Genomic DNA, 21,781 nt, shown 5'->3' on the forward strand with positions numbered 1-21,781 from the left:
TTGTTACCCGGGGCGTTATTTAGTAATGAGTTTTAAAACTCTGCCTTTTTGTAATTGGATCAAATAACATTTTTGAAAAAACTGACATTCACATAGATCGAATGGACTAAGTCACTGCCAACCCAATGTCTCAGACATTGGGTTGGTTTAAAGGATACTGCACTTAGCTGGTTTTACTCTTATCTTTTAGAAAGAACCTTTGCGGTCACCATCGGTAACTACTCCTCCTCTACCTCTAACATTACCTGTGGTGTACCGCAAGGTTCGGTTTTAGGTCCCATTTTATTCTCCATTTATATGTTGCCTCTTGGCCAAATAATTGAACGCCACAATGTCTCCTTTCACTGCTACGCAGACGACACACAGATATATCTTCCTTTGAGACCTGAGGACCCTAGGAGCCTAGCTGCTGTCAGAAACTGCCTAAGCGATATCAACTGCTGGATGGCGCAAAACTTTCTCCAACTGAACAATTCTAAATCTGAAATCATAGTATTCAACCCGCCAAACACCACTCATATCTCAAAGAGCAGCCTCGGTCCCTTATTCACCAATGTCCAACCCACCGCCAGAAATCTAGGAGTAACATTCGATTGCAATCTCACCTTTGAATCCCATATCAAAACAGTTGTCCGATCAAGCTTCTTCCATCTACGCACCATCTCCAAAATTAAAACAATCCTAACCCAACGAGACCTTGAAAAGATCATCCACGCCCTCATCTTCTCCCGACTTGACTACTGTAACTCCCTCTTTTCCGGAATCACAAATAAGTCACTGTCTCGCCTCCAGCTGGTCCAAAATGCAGCAGCTAGGCTTCTTACTGGTTGTAACAGACGATATCACATCACTCCAATTTTAGCTTCATTACACTGGCTTCCTGTACGTTCTAGAATCGATTTTAAGATTTTACTCATTACTTTTAAAGCACGGACGGGGCTGGCTCCAAGCTATATAACAGAGTTACTGACACCATATGAGCCAGCCCGCAGTCTTAGATCCTCGGGTGGGAGCCTCCTGGTCGTTCCAAAGTCGAGACTTAAAACTAAAGGTGACCGGGCCTTTTCAGTCAGGGCCCCTCGACTTTGGAACGACCTCCCTGAGGAGATAAGACTCGCAGACTCCCTCAATTCTTTTAAATCCCTTCTTAAAACATACTTTTACAGACTTGCTTTTATGTGATGTCGTCTTCTTAATGTCTTCTCTTACTGGTTTTACTATTTTTATCTTCTTCTACTTCTTACTGTCTTTTATTTATGGTCTTATCTCGTATTTATGCTCATATCTTAATCTCCTCTTGTGTTTTAACTTGGTAATTTCTTATCTTACTTACTTTGTCTATTTATGTTTCGTATTTATAGTTAATTTTTATTTTTATTAATATTATAGTTTGGGGTTTTTTGATCCTTTAACCACTTGTTTTTATTTCCTTTACTGCGCTTACCTTCTCATTGCTTTTTATTTGCTTTTATCTCTTAGTTTCTTACATCTTTTTAAATCTTTGGTCCTCTTGGTCTCAGCTCATGTTGTTGGGTTCTTGTGTTCCTGGGTTCTTATGATGGATCTTATGATGGTTGGGTTATATATGTCTGGTTGTGTATCGTGCACTTTGGGTTCTTTTCTGTTGAATTGTTTTTAATTATTTTTGGTATTTTGCATCTGTTATATTCTTACTGTTGTTAATGTTTTTCTGTGTTTAGTTTGCTTTGTTCTTGCTGTTTGTCAAAGCACTTTGTAAACCTGTGTTTTTAAAAGGTGCTATATAAATAAAGTTATTATTATTATTATTATTTAATGTCATGTCATTCAAGGAGGGACCTCCACATCACTTGACTACTTTATTTTAAAGTCCACAGACCAGAAACTCTAAATGGAAAATGCAACTATTCTCCTTTTTGCACCATTTGTGTGATCCGTCAATGATGAAAAGCTCATGTTCTTGAGTTTGCCTTATACTGTAGTTTTTTTCAACATAAAGTTTATATTTGAGTGACAGTGTACTGTATCTAATCAGGCACGTTTATGACATAATGACATGACTGGCCATAAAAGACAGCTGTTCCTTTTGTCACATCATTTTTTCTGAATTACAGATGCATCAAAGAATGTTCCACAGTATTTTACCTAATTTACAATTTTCCCTAAGCTCCTGTGAGGTACTTTAGGTTTGCATTGATTTCAGCGACCCCACAGGACAAAGTGGAACCTATAATGTCTTGCTGATCTTACTAGTGTTGTAGTCAAGACCAAACTAACCGAGACCAAGACATACCCGAGACCAGAGTGCTCCGAGACCAGGACAAGACCGAGACATTAAAGGTCCCATATTATGCTTTTTCTGGTTTTATATTCTCTTTAGTGTGTTTTCCAAGTGTCCTGTGCATGTTTAGGCACATCTATGTGCAAAAATTCAAAGTCCGCGGAAACGCGGCTTCTCCTACGTCCTCCTGTTAGCTGTAGCATTAGCTGCATGTAACGCTCGGTTCTAGCCCCCCTCGATAAAAATTTGTCAGTGCGGCGTCATTGTCAGTGTGAGATCACTGATCTAAGCCCATTGGCTCGTTGAGGCAAGCCCTGCAGCTCATGTTGAAATTTCCGAGACGCGTGCTGAGCAACTGACCAATAACGACAGAGCAGATCGGCAGACCAATCAGAGCAGACTTGGCCCACGTGGGGCTCTGCAGTGTGGGCTCAACAGAGTGTAGCTGATGGACTCAGAGCGTAGAGGGAGCAAGGAGGAGCAGTACATGAAAACAGACACTTTTTTCGGACTTTAGCTATTGTGAACGTACAAAAGGAGGTACATAGATTAAATATACGAATCCCAAAAAGGGCATAATATGGGCTCTTTAATGGATCGAGACTGAGTCAAGACTGAGACCAAGGCGGGGCGAGACTGAGACAAGACCAAGACCATAAATATCATAGAAAAATCATCATCCAGTGTGCAGGGTGCGTGTCACTCACTCACTCACAGACTGTAGGCTGCAGCCGTAACCGGGGGATAAAACTCAAATTATGAACCGGGTAAAAATGCTTTTGATTCCAAAACAAGACCAAGACCTTCAAAAAATGGTCTAGAGGCAGGTCTTGAGACCAAGACTGATTTCGAGCACTACAACACTAGATTTTACATGAATAAGTAGTATGTTCTTTTTTTTTAATTAACAAATGTAGGCTATCACTCATTGGGAATATTTTCTATTGAAACTTAAAAGTAAGGCTGTGTCTACAGTGTGATTTTTATCGTCTTATCTGGCAACTACCCTGTGGCTGCGTTTATACAGTATTAATATAACAATATAGAAACAGTGAATCTCGTCACTGGTGATCTTCCTTGCTTCTCTATATTACATGAAAAGGTCTCAGTATTCATTTCAGCCAGTTTCATAACAAACTTAAAACTCCTCCCAGGGGCTTCAATAAATACAGATAAAGCCCTTGTGATGAAGGTACACCCTTTCTCACTGATTTAACAAACTCTTTTGGTCACCAGTAAGAATGAGGCACTGCTCACAAAAACTTACTCTATAATCAGAAACACTTTACAATGTATGTTGATGTCATTGATTGTAAGAATAATGTATTCTTCACATGATTTATTCCACTAAGTTACACTAATTGACTCTTGCCTTTTGTATTCTTCGCCTGTCCTGTGAGTAATTTACTGTTTGCTTGAGTTTATAATAGACAGGGACCATGCACAACAAAATACTCTATATACATTACAGCTATGGTCCCTGGGCAAGAAGCTCTAAAAAGCCTACATTAGATGAAAATACAAACAAATAAAAACAATATTGAAACAGTTAAGAACAACACAAAACTTCACAAACAGGATATCACATAAATCAGACATAATACAAACTACATTACATTCACTTCAAGACGTTTTGCAAAGGTTTTAATCAGTGATTACGTGATTGGTGTGCCTTGAGCCATGTTTTAAGTTTAGTATTACAAATACTGGCGCTTGTCTCTGAAATAGATGGGAATTGAGTTCCACTTTCCTGTGGCTCTCACTGAAACGAGATGATCTGAGAGAAGTTTTCTTAAATGTAGCTAAACAGTCACCTCTTGCTGATGCCCTGGTCTCCAGAGCATTGTTCCTGCAGAGTGATACACATCCCTTGAGCTAGATCATAAACTAATACAGTATAAGACACATGTCTAAATACAAAGAAAACAGTAAAAAGCTCAATAAGTCGTACTTTTTTAACGATGTGACAATGGTGGAAGCTCCTAGGTTTATTTAATGACTGATACTGACACTGAGATACTGATAACCAGTGTGTTCAATGCTTTTACACTAACAATTGTCATAGGTAAGTCTTAATTGGCAGTCCACAGAGAGGTCTAAAATAGTTCATTGTATCTGTTTTTAAATCAGTCTCTGAATACATCCATTGAAATGTGATTGCAACTTGTCAGATTTACATGTCAGGTGTTTTCTGTGTTCCATTTAATGCCGGATGTCGATAAAATATATTTTACCTTAAAGTAAGCAACAAACTGTTGTAGGTATGACTCATGATGATACGGCTTGGTATTGTGCAGAAATATGCAATTACCGGTAAATTTAAGCTGTTGCAAGTAAGTACTCTCAATTTTTTGCATATTAAGTATTTTTTAAAGCAGTTTAACTGTTAGTTACAAGAGAAAAAAATCTGTGGTAATACAACAGTGGTGGGCCCAATGTAATCCTGTGGAGGATTAACCTCTAAGAGCAGGATATTCACTGATAAACCTTTCTAAATCTGAAACACATGAACTCTCTGGGACACATGCAAACCTCAATCTGTCCCTGTGCTGCACATAAACTATCTACCACATGGTGCCAGCTTCAAGCATTTTCTATGCAGCATTGGTCATGGTGTAAATGAAGTGAATCTGAGATAATAAATAATCCAACTGTCCCCTATATTACAAGCTATTTAGGTCAGCATGTGAAGCTAATGTGATGTGTGAAGTTTCAAACTTCACGGTCACTTGGTGTTGATGTAAACAGCACAGATCAGATCCTCTCAATTTAGTGATAATGCCGTCTGGACTGAATTGGAGAGAAAGAAGTGCACTGACGCACATTGGGACATTATTTCTCTGGAAATGTAACGCAGGAGCAGCTTGAACAGTCAGATGTAATCTGGGCTGACTGCAGTAATCAGCTGGCTGTCCTGCAGAGACACAGAAAATGCTACCCATCTGCTGATAAAGGAAACCACACCACCTCTTTTCTATTAGATATAATTTAGATGTTCCTTTCTCATCTGTTCATAATAACAACCTCCGTGTTCACTCCATCTTTATCAAAAAGTACCTCAGTGAAAGCTGTGACACTTCTGGCCTCTAACCCACAGGCATTTATCCCACCTCATTTATATCATTAAGAGATGAACAAATAAATAAATAGCAGTGTAGACAGTTGTGTATTAGTAAATACTGCCAATGAGTCCCCAATGAGAGCATTTACTGTAAATGGAAGCCAGTGGAAATAAGGCTAATGCATTATTAAGGTTGTTAGCATTAAGACTGTCAAGTTAACATTCCTGTTTGCCCCTAATGTAATTGGGCCATTTCATTTCAGACTTGATTTATGCAGCATTAAACAGCTTAAAGCCTACAGTGCAGCGTTCCTTCGCACGGCTGCGGCACCTAAAAAAAAAAACTTGTTTCATGCAAAAATGAAGAGGGTTAAGCACCTAATCTGGAATGAAGTTTGAAATCACAGAAATAGCATTGACCTTAACATGTACTGTACTCATGCTGGAATAGGATTTTCTTCACTTTCCTTTAAAGTAACCTTGTCGTTCTTTTACTGTGACTGGACTTTTTCACATCTCTGGAGCAAAGAGCACAGGCAAATGTCTGAGAGAGCCTAAGACATCAGAGAAAAAATGAAACATCCACGTACAAGTATGTTTCGTTTTTTTTTTCCAAGGCCCCCAGGATTGAAAAATCTATCCTGTGTCTTTTCTTTCATTGCAGTTTCGCTGTAAATGTCACAAACTATAAATAATTATGTTCTCAAAGGTTCTCCAGACTCTAAAATTGAGATAAAGTGTGAGGTCGCTGCCAAATCTCACCCGTTATTACATAGCTTTATGATTTCTTTCCCTCTGGGATCTCAGTCATTTGCATTGATGAGATTTACAAGGCTGCTTCAGAAGGAAACTCATGTATCTTTACAGTGAAAGTAATGTACGCTGAATTCATTTTCATTCGTCTCAAATTTTTTGCAGATTTGATTGAGACAATGTGTAACAGGCTGGGATGAGTTTGGGTGATTAAATATATATGCCCCCCCCCCCCCCTCTAGCTCTCTTGAGTGGATGACCCGCTGTCCCTCTGCTGGAAGTGGTGTGGGCGATTAATGAGGTGGTGGCTCTCAGGAGATCCATCTGCACCCAGACATTCCTAATAAAGTGCCAAGGCCCAGACATGGCACTGAGGCCTCCACTTACGGCTTATGACATGCTGAGGAGGCAGGACTGCTTTTGTTTTGAACAGGCATCGCTTTTAATGGTGACAAAGTGAACTTTTCAATCTTCCAAAGTGCACTTCAGCCAATATCAGGTCTACTCCACATTGCAACTTTGTCCTTTTCCATAAGGACTCCTTTGATTTTTTTGATGTGCTGTAGCACCATTGAGAACCTGTGAGAGAAAGGGTGTCATGTTCCTGTCGAAATACTGTATAATGCAAGGCTAAAAATTTGCATACGTATATGTGGCAGTAAATGCACACTGAAGCCCCGAGGCTGTCAACGCTCTTAATGTAAGCTTGTTAAAAAAAAGAAGTTCACATGTTAGCTATATAAAAGGGACAAACATACTGTTTCTATGGACGGATAACAAATATTATACAGTACTAATGAATAGCTTGATAGAAACAGGGGACATTATGCGTTTATGTAATATGATCTGCTGGGCTTAACCAAATTACTACTTAACATTCACAACAATTGTATGAGCAAGGACAAAACATACTCTAAAGCCCTCTCTTTTAAAACAACCAATGTGCCTTTTTATGGCATGTTGGTATCTACCTTCAAAAAATCAACTGCACATTTCAGCATGCAAATATGGACTTTATTCAGAAGTCATGAATGAATGAATGAGTCATCATTGGCCAAATTCTGTGAGTATGTGTCTTTGGAAATCTGTGGCCACTTCGGCATTTATGAAGTTCTACAGTGAGGTTGTGCAAGAAGACCTGGCTTATGTCTTATTACCCCTAAAGGCCTACAAAGAGGGATCTTTAAAGGCCAACCAGTTCCAAAATGTTCTTTCCATGTCTCCATTGACCTTACTTGTGCCATACTGGAACGGCAAAGGGCCATCACCAGATTTTAGCACACAAAGTGCCCAACTGGCTAACAAGTCCTCATAACCCATAGTGAGAAAAAGACCCTTGCGTGGAGCAGAAGGGCCTATAGTCCAAATTCTAAGCCATTGGCCCTCCGTCTCCAAACTTTAACGTGGCCACTTTTGAATTCCACCAGGTAGCTTTTGCATGGCATCAGCTTAACTCATCTAATCAGACTGAAAGTGAAGCAGTAATCGGCACCCCAAAGAAAGTAATGTAGTGACATTTTAAAAGCTGCACAGTCTAGTTCCGATAGGCTGTCAACAACACCAGTGGATACAGTGCATTGCAAATGCAGATTCACACAGTCTGGAAATGTGTAGAGAACATATAATAGGTGATCTCTACATGCTTTAGTGCTCATCGGCCACATTCTGTGAGCTTGTTTGGTCCAATAACTTTGCGACTAAGCTGTTATTATTTCTAGGCACTTTGGATTCATAATATGAGCTCTAACAGTTGACCTGGCTGTTTCCAGTACGGCGGAAATTTTACTTGTGGCCAATGTGGCAGCATAACAGTGGCTTGTTTATTGTCACTGAGCTCTACTCACCATTTTACAATTTTAAGTGTTTGCCTTAAAGGTGCACTACAGAGTTTTGGTGGAGAAATGTGAAAGTTGGAGAAAGGTACAGATTCTGTGGTATATGTTCATAACTCTATACACAAACTGTCCTCAGAGTAACATTTGGTCCCTGTACCACTGTTTGAAGATAGGGCCCACAAGAGTGAAAGCGTAACTCTTTTGGTAGCTTTTTAGCTCCAAACAGTGTTCCAGGGACTCTTTTTTTTTTCTCTTAATACAGTTTGAGTATTTAGTTCAGAAAATATAGGATAGAATTGTTTCACTTCTACAACTTTCAAATTTCACCACCCAATCAAGTGCACCTTTAAAGTAAAGAATGTTATATTTGCATTAATTACTAGCTCTGGTATAGCTAAATATTTTAATTTACATCTAGGATCTCTGAGGACCTGAATTTTAAGTGTTTTAAGTTTTTGGAATCCTTAAAACTTTGTCTTTGATGTTATTCTTTACAATAAAGAACAATATAACAAATAATGAGCAAGTATCCTGAATCATAATAACATAAATAATGTTTGTAAAAAAACAACAACAATCCGCCTTAAGATCACATTTCAGCGGGTTATTAATATATTTGGATTGTTGATAGACGTCCCGACGTGGTAGACTTACACTCATCAAGAGCCGCAGCTTCCTCTCTCCAAGATGGCATCTACGTGTATAACAAAGGAAGAGGCGAAGCTAAGGTTTGCAACTTGTAAAATCACACACTGAAGAAGCAATGTCTATGATTTAACAATGGTTGAGAAAAAAACCCTTGCAATTCTTTACTGCACACTGTGCATATTGTAGCTGATTATATGCAAAAACACATAAACACTATATCAACTTAATATTCATACTTTCCAGTGACAAAATTAACTCACACTTCTGGTTTGATCATGATGGATAATTTCTGTCTCCATTTAGGAATAAAAAGACTTTTACTCTAAGGTTCTGTGAAACCGCATGACATACATAGCAGTTCTGGCCTGTATTTAAAACATCTCACGATAAAATCTGGAAAAGGTGTTCATTTGTTAATATCAATAGATGTATTCTGTAACTTTTAAAGGAACTGGCATCAGCCGTTTGATGCTGCCTCCTTCTTTAGGGGGACTTCAGTTCTGTTATTTTCAGTCAAAAGCTAACCTGTCTTAACACGGTAGCACTTCTTGATGAAACACTGTCACCTCAGTAATGCTTTTATTAAATGCGATGCTGCCATGAAGGGAAGTGTTGTGGTTTGAATTACCATAGGAACGTCTACAGGGCAGGGAAACAGATTCAAAATAAGACATTCTTCTTTCAGAAATGAGATTTTTGTGTGTGATGACAAAAGTGTAAATTATGGTTCTCTGTAAAGCAAAGTATATGTCAACTAGAAAGGTTGTATGAAAGCGAGGAGAAAGAGTTGGCAAGTCTAAAATGGTGATGTCAGATTTTTCCTTTTCTTAGATGTGTACTCAGAGTGAATCAGCATGGTTGGAGCATCAGCTGTGAATGAGAAGAAAGGAGCTGCTCAGCTGGCCTGGGTGCTCAGCTTCAAGTGAGTGAGTGAACCTGCACACCGAGTGCACCTGACCCATCAGTAACACACATGCTAACTGCGGGGCTGAGCTCCATTATGGCACACATTAAGATTCACACAGGCTTCCATTAGCAGCCTTACAGACATTATTCAATGACACTTAAGTCCATCTCAAGGTCCAGTGGCAATGATGCATTTTTGCCACGGCTTATTTAAGCTCCGTCCAAGTGTGTGCGTGCGTGCGTGCGTGCGTGCGTGCGTGCGTGCGTGCGTGCGTGCGTGCGTGTCTAGAATAGATGACAACCTTGGCCTATACATGTAGGCCTATATGTTTCTTTTTACATCATCCTGCTGTTATGTAACTGTGAAATTATAATATAAATGTAAATAATGGCTGTTTCTGCTGCCCCACTGCAGCAGTTTTGGGCATTAATTGTATGGTCTCATGTGCTATTGTAGGTCATATAAGCATGAGAATCAATTTCAGTCTGTTTCCTAACCAGCTAATAAGTCATGCAGAAGCTTTAATGACTATAGTATAACTATCAATTTGAAGAAGTCTATAGTAAAATCAGAGTGCTTCTAAAGTTTCATAGGTCTTATTTTACTGCATTTTTCATCGCAACACTCGGTCAGTCATGTGGAAATTTGACTCAAAATGCCAGTCGCTCACAATCTGAATTCACCCTTTTAAAAGACCCACTTTGATTAAGTTTCAGTCTTCCTTCTGCTTTCCATGTTGCCATTAAAGCAACCGGTTTCCTTGCATGCTTTGGGTCTCTGGTGGGTATAAACAGCTGGGAAATGGTAAGGGCAAATGTTCGATATCAAAGATTGAGTTTGATTTTTCTGCAGTAGTAAAAATGATGTGTAGATTACAAATCTACATTATGTGTGCATTATTAAGTGTGCATGAAGTCAGCTCCTCTCACAAACAAGAGGGAGGCTTAACAAAGGGGAACTATGAATTAAAATGTGCAATATAACCCACAAGCTGAACGAAAAAATGTCCCATGCCACCATTTTTTTTAAACAAGTGAAACTATATATTCAGAAAGCAGAATTTTTAAAAGTAGGGCAGCCAGATTAGAAACAAGTATATTTGTGCAATATGAAAAAATAAATTAAAAATGATTTCCTCAGTAGGTAGAAAAGTGTGCCTAAATTTAGCCCTCAATGCTACAACTGCCTTGAAATAAGGCTGCACTCACTGGGAAAACAGCGTATTGTGCAGATTAAAAGAAATAATGAATTACTGCCAAATATGTTTTTGCCAAACGGATGTACAAGAAAATTACCATCTTAGGGCTGAAGATTATTCTGCGATAGTTCAAATGTATGACTGACAAAAGATCCTTCTGCTCCTCTTTGTTTTAGAAAGGATGAAATGCTTGACATAAGTAAATGTGTGACTTTGACAGAGCGGTTTTGTACTTGACAGTGTTTATAAGACACATCTATATTTATTGTGTTTCGTGTTTTAAGCTCAAAGTGCTCAGTAAAATGAAGCGATAAAGGTCTCATGGCCAACATGTTTATCTGTACGTGTCTGGTGAATGTGATTCATATTAAGTGTAATGGTATATTTGACTAGACGCTGGGTACAAAGTAAACTTAAGGTAATTAAAGAAAAAAGTCCTTGAAATAAATGAAATGCCTAAACATTAAGGCTGCCAGATTAGTAGAAATATCTGGTTCAACAAAAGGAATATTTGCTTGATTTAAGTTTCTTCTCACTTACATTTGAGTTTGGCGGTGTCACTTTCAATTTGTATGTTTTTTAACATCTTTTCTTTTCAGGGATGTAAAAATCTTCCAAAATCTGAAATATGCCTGACTTTCAAAATGTGTATTTTCAGGAAGATGAACTAAAGGGTGAAAGTAACATCTGGATGTTACTGAAGCGACCATGTTACTATGTTACTTGTATCCTGTAAAAAATGAAGATGCTAACAGGATCCACATTTGTGTGACCTACAGCTTTCACCCTCCTCATCATCCGTCTTTAGTGTACGAGGCAGCAGAAAAGAAGAAAGCGGGCTGAATGAGGGCTCAACAGATGAGATAGCTACGTCTAATCCCTTCTTAAAGAGACTCATTGAAATGACTGGGAGAGGGGAGGATGAGACGAAAGAAAAATGGGAGCATTGTGTATTGTGTAGCCATCACAGGGCGTCTTTGGTCGTCTCTGTGAAGTGACTTTGACAGCTCAAGGGATTAAGGAGCGGTCTGTCGTTCATGGCCCAAACAGCAGGGATTAGACTAAATATGTTCACTCTGGTCTCTGGCTCCCTCACTTAGAAAAATCAATAAAACATGATTTTACAACTTTAACTGAGCATGTGTGTTTAAGTGTGGGCTGTGAGAGAAAAAAAAAACTTGAAATAAAAGTGAGGATGGCTCCAGAGGAGGAAGGAGGAGCTAGCTGCCAAGTGTTGTTGCAGTTTGCTGAAAGCTTATTTGTATGTTGTATGTTGTTCAAGTGCTCAGGGTTTATTACAGCCATAGGAAAAGAAGTGTTAAAGGGCAAGAATCAAACTTGGACGAACTACAGGCCAGCTTCCTGCATATTCAGGTTGCCAAGTAGGCTTTAGAGAATTTCAAATTAGCCTAAGTGTTATTCCATGTGATACAGTTTTAAACATCATGTTTGCTATATTTTCAGCTCCAGAGAAACTGCTCCCATCAGAAGAACAAGATGGGCAGCAGTTAAGTTAAAACCAAAAAAGAACTGTGGTATGTGCTCTAAATAATTTAGAAATTATCTGGAAACAAGAATCTCTTTGGGATTACAGTTTGAGTTTTTAATGCGCTTTAAAGCAGTGGTTCTCAACTGGTGGGTCAGGACCCAAAAGTAGGTCAAGGAGCTGTTTGACAGTGGGTCGCAAAGTTGTGCCTGGAAAGAAAATGTTTTAACATGTTTGTTTTTTTTCAGTGACTTTATTCTGTTTTGTACAGTCTGAGGTCCAAACTGAATGTTTTGTATTAAATCAATCTTATTGGTTAATTAATGTAATAAATTTGGAGTTGGTGGTGGGTCCTAACGCTAGACCAGTTGAGAACTTCTGCTTTAAAGTGTCAATGAGACATCATCACTTACTACAAATGTTGTGGCCATTATGTAAAGTCAATGAAAATAAGCGATAGTGCATACAGAATGATAATCAACAATACTTTGGGAGGCAGTAAAAACCTTTCTATTTATACGGCGCAGCTGTCAAAACGTGTTTTACAAGTGAGTGGAAAGTCTGAAAAGAAGTATGAGTGCGGAGGCGACTCTGAGTTCCTGGGGCAGCTCGTGTTTGAACTTACTGCTCAAAAAGTCAAAAAAAGTTTCTGTGTGTTTTTAACTGTAAGAAATATGCCGACGAGATCTGAGTGTAACCACTATCAACCGACACATCAGGAACTGAACTGAGCTGCTGTTCTGAATTTAACTCTGCAGAATCAAATCACACATTACTGTTTGACGCGTTTATTAAGCTGCTTTGGCTTGCAGGTCCTTTTCATTATTTTATGCACTGTAGATCTTACATCATTATCATTCCTTGTGGTGATCCTAGCAGCATTTCTCAGGTAATCACTGAACCAACAAATCCACATTACACATGTTTCAGGGACTGCTATTCAATTAAATAACCCCAGCACAACTTTGATTATAAAGTTACAACCCAAATGTCAAGTGTCCTGTTTTCTTATGGGTGTGGTTTGAGAGTTTACTAAGTGGAACGAGAAAGCTAAAGAGCAAATAAGTGGAGTTTTCCCCAACCCCCAAATCTGCCTCTAATCCATAAAATTACACCTGTCACTAGAAAGTTAGATCCATTAAAACTCCTTCCTGCCCGGAGAAGGAAAAAAAAACCATTAAAACACACAAAGGCCTTCAATCAGCACTTAATTAACACAGCAACCTTTTTTTCCCCAGAGTGCTGGCAATCACTCCCCTATCTGCCAGATTAGTTTAAGGACGTGAATACAGATAGGAAATGACCAAAACAACTCAGAGGCTGTGGCAGAGGAGAACATAAGTATGCAAATAAAAGCCAGGGAGGAGCGGAGCGGGAGGATGAGAGAGAGAGAGGATATCCAATATGCTATTAACTTCCCCCTACCCACAGTGGTTTCAACAGATATATCCAATGGCCTTCATGTCAAGTCAAGTGCATCATTTCAGCAGAGGGAACATCACTTAGATAACCACTCACACTGTTCGTTTCACTGCCTCTATATCTCATGTGAAATGGTAACAATCAGTTGCAGCTCTCTCTAAAAAAACTGGTAACGTAAAGGACTGTAAAGCTCTTTTATGACATTGAACCACTACAGTGTAAATGATGGTGATAACTCAATGGTTTTGTATCACCAAAGTGCAAAGATAAGAATGTATAGCAGCTATAAAGTAATTCCTGCTTATGTTCCATAGCGATGTTCTGATAACATCATTTCCCTCTCAATATTCAAATTCCTAAAGTCCTGTACTTTTCAATACAGAGTACAAAGATGATTCCAACACATACAAAATGATGTGTCTATCATTAGTAAACAGCTGTATACTTCTAACCCTGTGTGGCAGCACCCTGGAAACTGAAGCCATAAACCATGCTCTTTCAAACATGCTCTCTCACTGTAACTATGGACAACTTGCTACTGTTTCATTGGCCGACTGGCATTTCTCCAAGACCGGCCTCGAAGGCATTTCCAAAATCGGTATCTGCCTCTCAACAAATCTAGTTTGAAAATATATTTATTTTAGGAAATTGTAGAAACCAATTCAAAAAATAGATAAAATCAGGCTACTTCATCTGTTCCATCATAATGTGAAGAAAAGAGTCTGTGAGAGATCTAAAATAACAAGAAACCAAGAAAAGATTGGTAGAAAAGCCACATAAAATTAAGCCAGAATATGCTGATTTTACAGTTGGAATAATGATTTTATGAAATGACAAAGAGGTCACAAGAATGAAGGCCCTCTGTATGTCTCTAGTCCCCTCTCTTAACTCCTCTCTCTCTGTAGTTGAATTGTCAGCTCTTTGTTAATTTGAGCATCTTCCAGCTCGCTTTCCTTTCCTAAACTTCAATGTTATTCGATTACCTCTCACCACTCTCACTAAACTTCTATTTGTAGAAGCAGCAGGTAGCTCTGCTAAACCAATTTTATGCTTCTCACCATGCACCATAATTGCAGGCAGACAATTAGCCGGATTGTCCACAATTTCCATGTTTGGGATCCATCCAGTCATCCAGCCAGCCAGCCGAATTAACATTTAACTTGCAGGAGAACATAGCGGCTCGTTAAGCAGCGGAAAAACCTCATCATTCAGCCAAAGAGTTGTTGGAGACCAAAACAAAGCTAAAAGGCTGACAGAAAAAGTATTATGTGCAAATTAAAGGCAGGGTTGGCAATTTTCAAAAAAACTAGCATGATTTTGAAAGAAGCATTCCCTCAGTGCTTCGTCTGCACCCACCCCCTCCGCTCTGTGCTCCCTGAAAAGCCAAGCCCCTAACTTACATGCACAAGCGCCATTGGTCCAGAAGCGGAGCTCAGCTCATGCTTTGAGTGAGGGCTCGTGCATGCATGCAGGCCCGTCTCACCCGTGGGTGTTGTGGGGGTTGCGACACCCACACTTTCACTGAAACGTGATTTCATCCCCCACACTTTTTACCAGAGTCATTGATGAAAACCTATTGGTCAAGTAAGATTTGTTAAGTGACAATTAAGCCAATCGTAGCTGTTCGGTTACAGTTGAAGCACGGTAAAGTTACGTGCATTTAGCAGGAATCCTCCTGTCACTCATCACTGAGTCAGAGCTCAGAGCTAACAAATGGATACATGCTACATGTAGCATCCTTCTGAAAGAGTCAGTCACCCAAACAGATGTTTTTAAGATAAATCCACCTCACAAAAAAACGTAAGTGTAACATTTTCTCCTCTTGGTTGTTATTTTAGCTGTATTTATTTACTCTCGTAACTTTACGATGTAGCGGAAGTCCCTTTTGCAGTTTTTCAAAATAAAAGCACATTATATTTAAAGACCGGAAATAAAGAGACTGAGGCATAAGGCAATAAGAAAAGCAAAATAAAAGCATAACAAAGAGCAGTTTTGAATCTTGTTTTTAGAGCTAACTGGGTTACTCACAATGGATGTTCATAAAGTTAGTGTATATTTATAATCTTCTGTAACTTTGTCTTGTTGTATGATGTGTCGGCTAACATTAGTTATTGGACATTAATTGAAGCAGAATGTGTTGATTTGCTAGAGGGTGGTAATATGCTAGCATCACAACACCCACACTTTAAAAATCGCTGCTCCACCCCTGCATGCATGGGGTAGAGAACGAGCAGGGAGACAGGGAGGCATGATTGGTTCATCAGATTGGGACCTCATGGCAGACATTGGTCGAAGTTTTTACATGCTTACAACTGCTACAGATGACGGATTAAAAAAAAAGTGTATCTGGAAAAAATTACCAACCCTGCCTTAAAGTTTGAGGTGATGAAGGGCAGAGCATGTTTATTGGACACTTAAGTATGGGTTAAAAGCTTTTTCGTTTGCCCCCAAATGATCCAAAAAAATAAAATCCTGTAAGTTCAACTTCAATAATTTTGCTCAAACAGGGGAAGGGGGGAGCAGTCATTAACCCCCTAAAAAAAGGGAACACTGTGGAAATTAAAATGATTTTCCAAACATAGTTTCTCGCCAATGAATTGTGAAAAAAAAAAAGGTTCAACTTCAAAGTGAAGTAATTTATTATCAGCTGACCTTTGCTGGTCGTAACCGGACTCCTTCCTGCGGCAGTGCAGAGTCACCACCCGATGGCCTTCACTCCTCACGTCCTGACTAACAATCCACTGAGTGGGGTTGCTGGGACGGGCCCCGAGAAAGGTCACTCCTTCTTTCAACTTGACTCTGTGGAGAAAAGAAAAGTCATGTTTGTAAATGAACGTTAAGGCTGAAGGATTCAAAGAAGATCCTCATTTCAGTGTGACATTGGATGCGTCCAGCTGATCCATGCAGAGCAGCTGCCACCACACAGACAATGATTTTTTTCTTTTCTATTTTTTTTTTCCTGTGTGTAATTTTGTCAAGCAGTACATTATCCAGATGGTGCACTGCACTGTCTTGTCTTCAAAAGATGTCGCAGCTGTTTTCTTTGTTTTGATCACATTGGTTTTGTTCCCCAAGAGGACAATTGACTGCTTTAAATACGTGTGCTGTTTTTGTATTCCACAGGCCAATCAAATAATCAAAACTGAGTGAACACCTGCACATTTAACATGCAGTTTCTATATCATTGTCCATCTTATCTTTTTTTTTTTACTCAAAATATCAAGAAACAGCTCACTCTCTCTCTGATATTTGGTTCTTTAATCATGGTCAATATTCTGATAAAATGAGGCTACTCTAAAAGTGGGTTGTTACTATCCCATTGTGCCACTCTTTTTCTTCTTCCTCGGTAATAGATTCATTTAATATCTGCCTGAAAATGACATTATGAAAAGGTTTCTCTGACTACAGATAAATGACAGCGTCAATGTCCTTGGCTCAGTGGACTACAAAGGAGGGAAAATATCAATATAAAGAAAACTGGAAATGAAAATGTCTTGTACCAATGACATATACAGTAAGTGATCTGTAGGGAACGTGCTGACATAAAATAGATGTACATTCATGTTCCACAACATAATGAGAACATGTGTGATTTGGTTCGAAGGTGACAGTTTAGTCCAAAGATTGAAGAGAGGACTAAATTATAAAAGAAGGCCGAATCACTTTCCCCATCCAATCCATACCAAGCTGGCAGATGAGACCAAAGATAGGACTGTGCTTTCATCTCAAATTTGTCGCTGCACTTAAACATGCACTATGCGATTGCTTGTCTGTATGCCAATGAATATATCTGCCCTCCCCTGTCAAGCCTCGTTCTGTGATGTGAAGTCTTATCATGTTGTGAAGGAGGTTATATGCCAAGAGAAAATGTGTAATATGACAGATGGATTGCTTCCCCTCTCGATAGGAATGAAGATAAAAACGTCACCTAAGGGTCACAAAGAATGTGTGTGTGTGTGTGTGTGTGTGTGTGTGTGTGTGCGCGTGTGTGTGTGTGTGTGTGTGTGTACTTCACATGAGTATGTACGTGTGTGGTGATATGTTTGTGTTGCAGTCTTTCATGATGATTTGATGTCTTTTCGCCAGCTGCTAACCCCCTCTGTTGTGCATGCATGCAGGTAGACAGACATTTTTAGACTTTGTCAAAGCATCACATGTTTAGGAGAACGCAGAGATCAGACTACACAATATGCTGTGCCTCTTGAGATGGGATTTGTGTCAGTCTAGTAAATAAAGCCATAAATTCTTGTCATAACTTCACTGAGAGACATGACTTCCTTGTTGACCACTGAGCAGCCACTGCTTACTTTTTTTTTTTTTTTAAACTCAGGTTAACTGTGAGGCTACTATTCTAGCCCAAAACAACAGCAGGTTAGCAGGTTTATTAATTAAATCAAATCTTTTTTGTGACCATTTGTGACGTTCCCACTGGGAATTTTGTGACATCTTTTTGCTGCCCCGGCTGAGCTGCACAGCTTGCATCCACAAGGGTCAATTTGTTTTAGTCCAGTAATGATTCAAAATTGTGTGTTAATATTTGCTTTTTCATATACTTGTTTTGGATCATCTACTTCTTACTGGTGGCGGCTGTGATGACTGATTCTGGAGGACTAACAATAATCATTTCAGGAGAAAGAGAAAGCGGTCCTGTTAAATTAACTTCCATCTGATTACTTTGTGTAAACAAAAACGATGAAGAAAGAAGAATGAGAGGTTTAAAAAACGAAAAGCCTTTTTTCCTTGCTTTACTCTGTGAACCTGCTCATCCTGAAGGGGGTTCCTTATAACAACTTGCTCACTAAACATCATAAAAATAAACATTAAAGAGCTTTAAACAAAGAAAAAAACCTTTAAAAGCTTTTTGAAAGATTATGCCAGTTCACTCTGTCAACAGTAGCCTTCTATCTAAAGTAAGCTTTAGGGCTAAAATGTTTACTGTTTCTTCAAAACAACGTTAGCAGCGCCTCCTGTCTCTCACTGGTTCCTATTGTAGTAACACTCTAAGAATACTTGCATTATTTCCAAGATAAATCCAAAATATCAAAACAATCTAAATAACTAGGATGGCCCTAATTATATTACAGGCCGGAAGGCAGTTACATATTGGATCTGTAAAACTACTTCAGACAATGTGAGTGAAACATCAAACTGACAAAGGACACCGACCAAATTCTGTTAGAATTACCCAAAAGTCACTTTTGCCCTCAAGACTATATTTAATGGCACCCCCGAAGATAGGAAACTTAAACACAGATTTTGTAACAAAAAGCTGACGAACAAGCCAGTAGTTCACTCTAATGTTCAAATAAAACACTTCATTTTAGTGTGCTGCAAAGCTATGAACACACACACAGTCAGTGCATCACAAATTAAAAGCTTTAAGTGTCACTCAAAGGGTAGATTTCTCCACCACTGAGTGGAAGATCCACTGTTAAGGCCAGAGTGAAAGGAAGTGCTGAGGAGGAACTTACTGGCTGTGAGCACAAGACTGTAACACAAAGAGCTCATGCACCGTTCTCCTGGGGTTCCAGAGAGGTCTTGTATCTGGTTTTCTTTATGCTTCGCCGCTCAGGATGTCTTTCATTGGTTTCCAGTGAGGCTTCAGAGTGTTTTAAACACAGCCGAGTCTCAGAGGGGAACCAGTCATTACTCCACAGACCATATCCAGGACCACAGAGCAGGTGCTGCCGTATGCTTGAAGTGTCTTTTATTGACTTAATGGTCTAATCTGCCTTGTAACCAGCAAGTGTAACAGTCTGCTGCAGGTTAAAAGCATTCACCTTCTACCAGGGATGGTTATTATTCATGCTGTAATGAAAGCCCTCGAATGTATGCCTTCAGATAGAACAGCAATGCTCATACAGGTACTTATCTAAAGTCCTGCATACCAGCTTGCAGTTATAGAACAATAAGTCTCTGGAAGGCCAAATGTATGCACATAATAGTAACCTGAGAACGTCGCTCTCAGACACAGCAAATGGCTTTTCAACCTAAGTCTGGTTTTCTTTTAGTCTTCTGCCTGTTAAAAAAACGTTTTTTTTCCAGTTTCCTGTAACTTTTCTGGATGATGCCAATCGTGCGCTCAAGATGAATCAATGCAGGGTCTCTGTAAATAAATCAAAGACCATGGTCAAGATCTGCTGTTGTCTTGAGAAAACATTTGTGGCATACATATAGAGATGTATTGATTTAATGTTGATTGTTAGTTGATATAATATTTTAGCCCATTCCCAAGGTATCAAAAACTGTCATACTGTCTTCCAATGTCATGACCCCAGGCATCCCAAAGACATGAGGAAGGCTTCCCCTTCGGCATCTTGAGGGACATAGCAGGCTTTCAAATAAAATGAATGTGAGTTTTTTGTTCCCCTATTTTTTGTTCCCCTATTTTTTATCTTAACCACGTTTTGGACCAGAAGACAACAAACATATGTGCCTCTATATGACAAAACAAACTAAGCTGGCATCATTTAGCATGTTAGCGTTCCAAAAATGTGTACAATTGAGGCTCATGGGAATATTACTAGTGAACCAGGTATCTTCTGATGAACAAAATTATTTTCTGGAACACCAGTTATCCTGGGGGAAATGAAAATCTGTATCAAAATTGATATCAGTCCTTTGAGTAATTGTTGAAGTATTTCCCTGGATAAGTGAAAACCTTGTCTTTCCAGTCGTGCTACAGATGAAGTTATTGTACCTAAATTAAATTAAACAAGCTTTCAAACAAAATGACTCTGAACCTTGAACCAGACTACAAGCCTAGCCGATAAAAAATGAGTCTTAAACAATACAGAAGGAGTGATTTGTCTTTCAGATAGCAGTATCTTTAAAACATATTTTTTGTAATATTTTTTCTCTTGTGTACACATGTAATACACCTTAACTGTTTCACTTTGTTTGTGTGGTGAAGTCAAGGGCATTAGCTGGGAGCTACATGGAGACTCAATGTTCTGAATACCAAGTGCTTCACAACCAGAGGGGAAGTAAAGACAAAACAGCCCACAGGGAACGCGGGGACACAGTTTAAAAGGCAAGTGAGTTTAGCTGACAGTCTAAAGTTTCTCGAGACCCAACTCCTCAAAACTGTCAGCCATTACGGGAGAACCTGACGAGCCTCATCAGCACGACAGTGCGCCTGAGACAAACTCAGCCGAACAAAGAGAAACGGGTGCAGGTTGTCGAGGTAATCAGTGAGCACAGTGTTCCATTCTGGGTACTTATGCTATTTCATGTCATCATGACCACAGCTGTGATAAAAAGTGAAAAAAATCAAGCTGAACTACTGCAATTCTATACGACCTTTCTCTTCTTGTAACTCTCTCTCTCTTCTGCTCCTCCTCCCTGGTTGTATGCTCAGACTCCTCAGGGGCCCTCTTAATAAATAGTGATGAGATAAGGAGGAGCTGCTTCTCAGCGGGGCAGTGAAAGGAATAAACATTTCCATGGGAAATCCAATAAGGTCGAGGCTGGCCTATAATGGGAGTCCCCAGCCAGTGGTCTGTGTCCTGCGGCCCACGCTGCACTGCAGTTACCTCGATGGCCTTCTTCCATCTGCTGCTCCTGCCTCACGTGCGGCGCAGTTTGGTGATCTGCTCTGACCATTTCTCTCCTCTGAGGCCCTTATGCTTCCACAATCAGCGGCTCCCTTAGGAGGACTTCCCTGTTTTATTGTGCCATCCTGCCTTCATAAACAGTGAGCAGGGAATGAAGCAGCTCAGTGGGAAATGGCGAAAAACGGAGAAGCTGCAGTGTGTGGGAATGGTAGAAAGACAGCGGGAGAACAGTACTTTGTTATGGTTTGTGGTTTACGGCTAATGGAACAGCGTAAAGCATCGGCTCATCTGCAAGTCTGCTGCTCCATAGGCCGACTGCTACAGGAACAGACACTGGAACAAACACACATAAACACACACACACACACACACACACACACACACACACACACACACAGACTAGCAAACAAAAAGTAAATCAAGCCAAACGCCTACGCTCCAATATGGAGGCAACATATCAAAAAAATACATTTTTTTTCCTAAATGGAAACTTTTAGCAAAGTCTTAAAAATTTAAAATAGGGATTTTGATGCATTTTACTGATGTGTGTTTGGCTAAAATGATGTCTGTCAGCCCACCAGTCCAGAACAGCCGGAGAGTCCTGCTGCAACTCGATTACTATGAAATTAAGTACAGGTTCCACAGTGAGCTGATG

The 21,781-nt window shown here is 39.5% G+C and overlaps 1 protein-coding gene across 3 annotated transcripts in view; it reads right to left on the reverse strand.

Annotated features, from left to right (window-relative positions):
- The window catches only part of si:dkeyp-14d3.1 (transmembrane protein 132C), a 164,642-nt gene that overhangs the window by 64,300 nt on the left and 78,561 nt on the right, over nt 1-21,781 (reverse strand). For all 3 annotated transcript variants that reach the window (XM_065964220.1, XM_020632932.3, XM_020632931.3), the window contains one exon: nt 16,223-16,369. In XM_065964220.1, the coding sequence (XP_065820292.1) occupies nt 16,223-16,369 (147 nt within the window). The remainder of the gene's footprint in view (nt 1-16,222; nt 16,370-21,781) is intronic.

This window comes from Labrus bergylta, chromosome 2 (genome assembly GCF_963930695.1).
Source record: "Labrus bergylta chromosome 2, fLabBer1.1, whole genome shotgun sequence".
Classification (NCBI taxonomy): domain Eukaryota; kingdom Metazoa; phylum Chordata; class Actinopteri; order Labriformes; family Labridae; genus Labrus; species Labrus bergylta.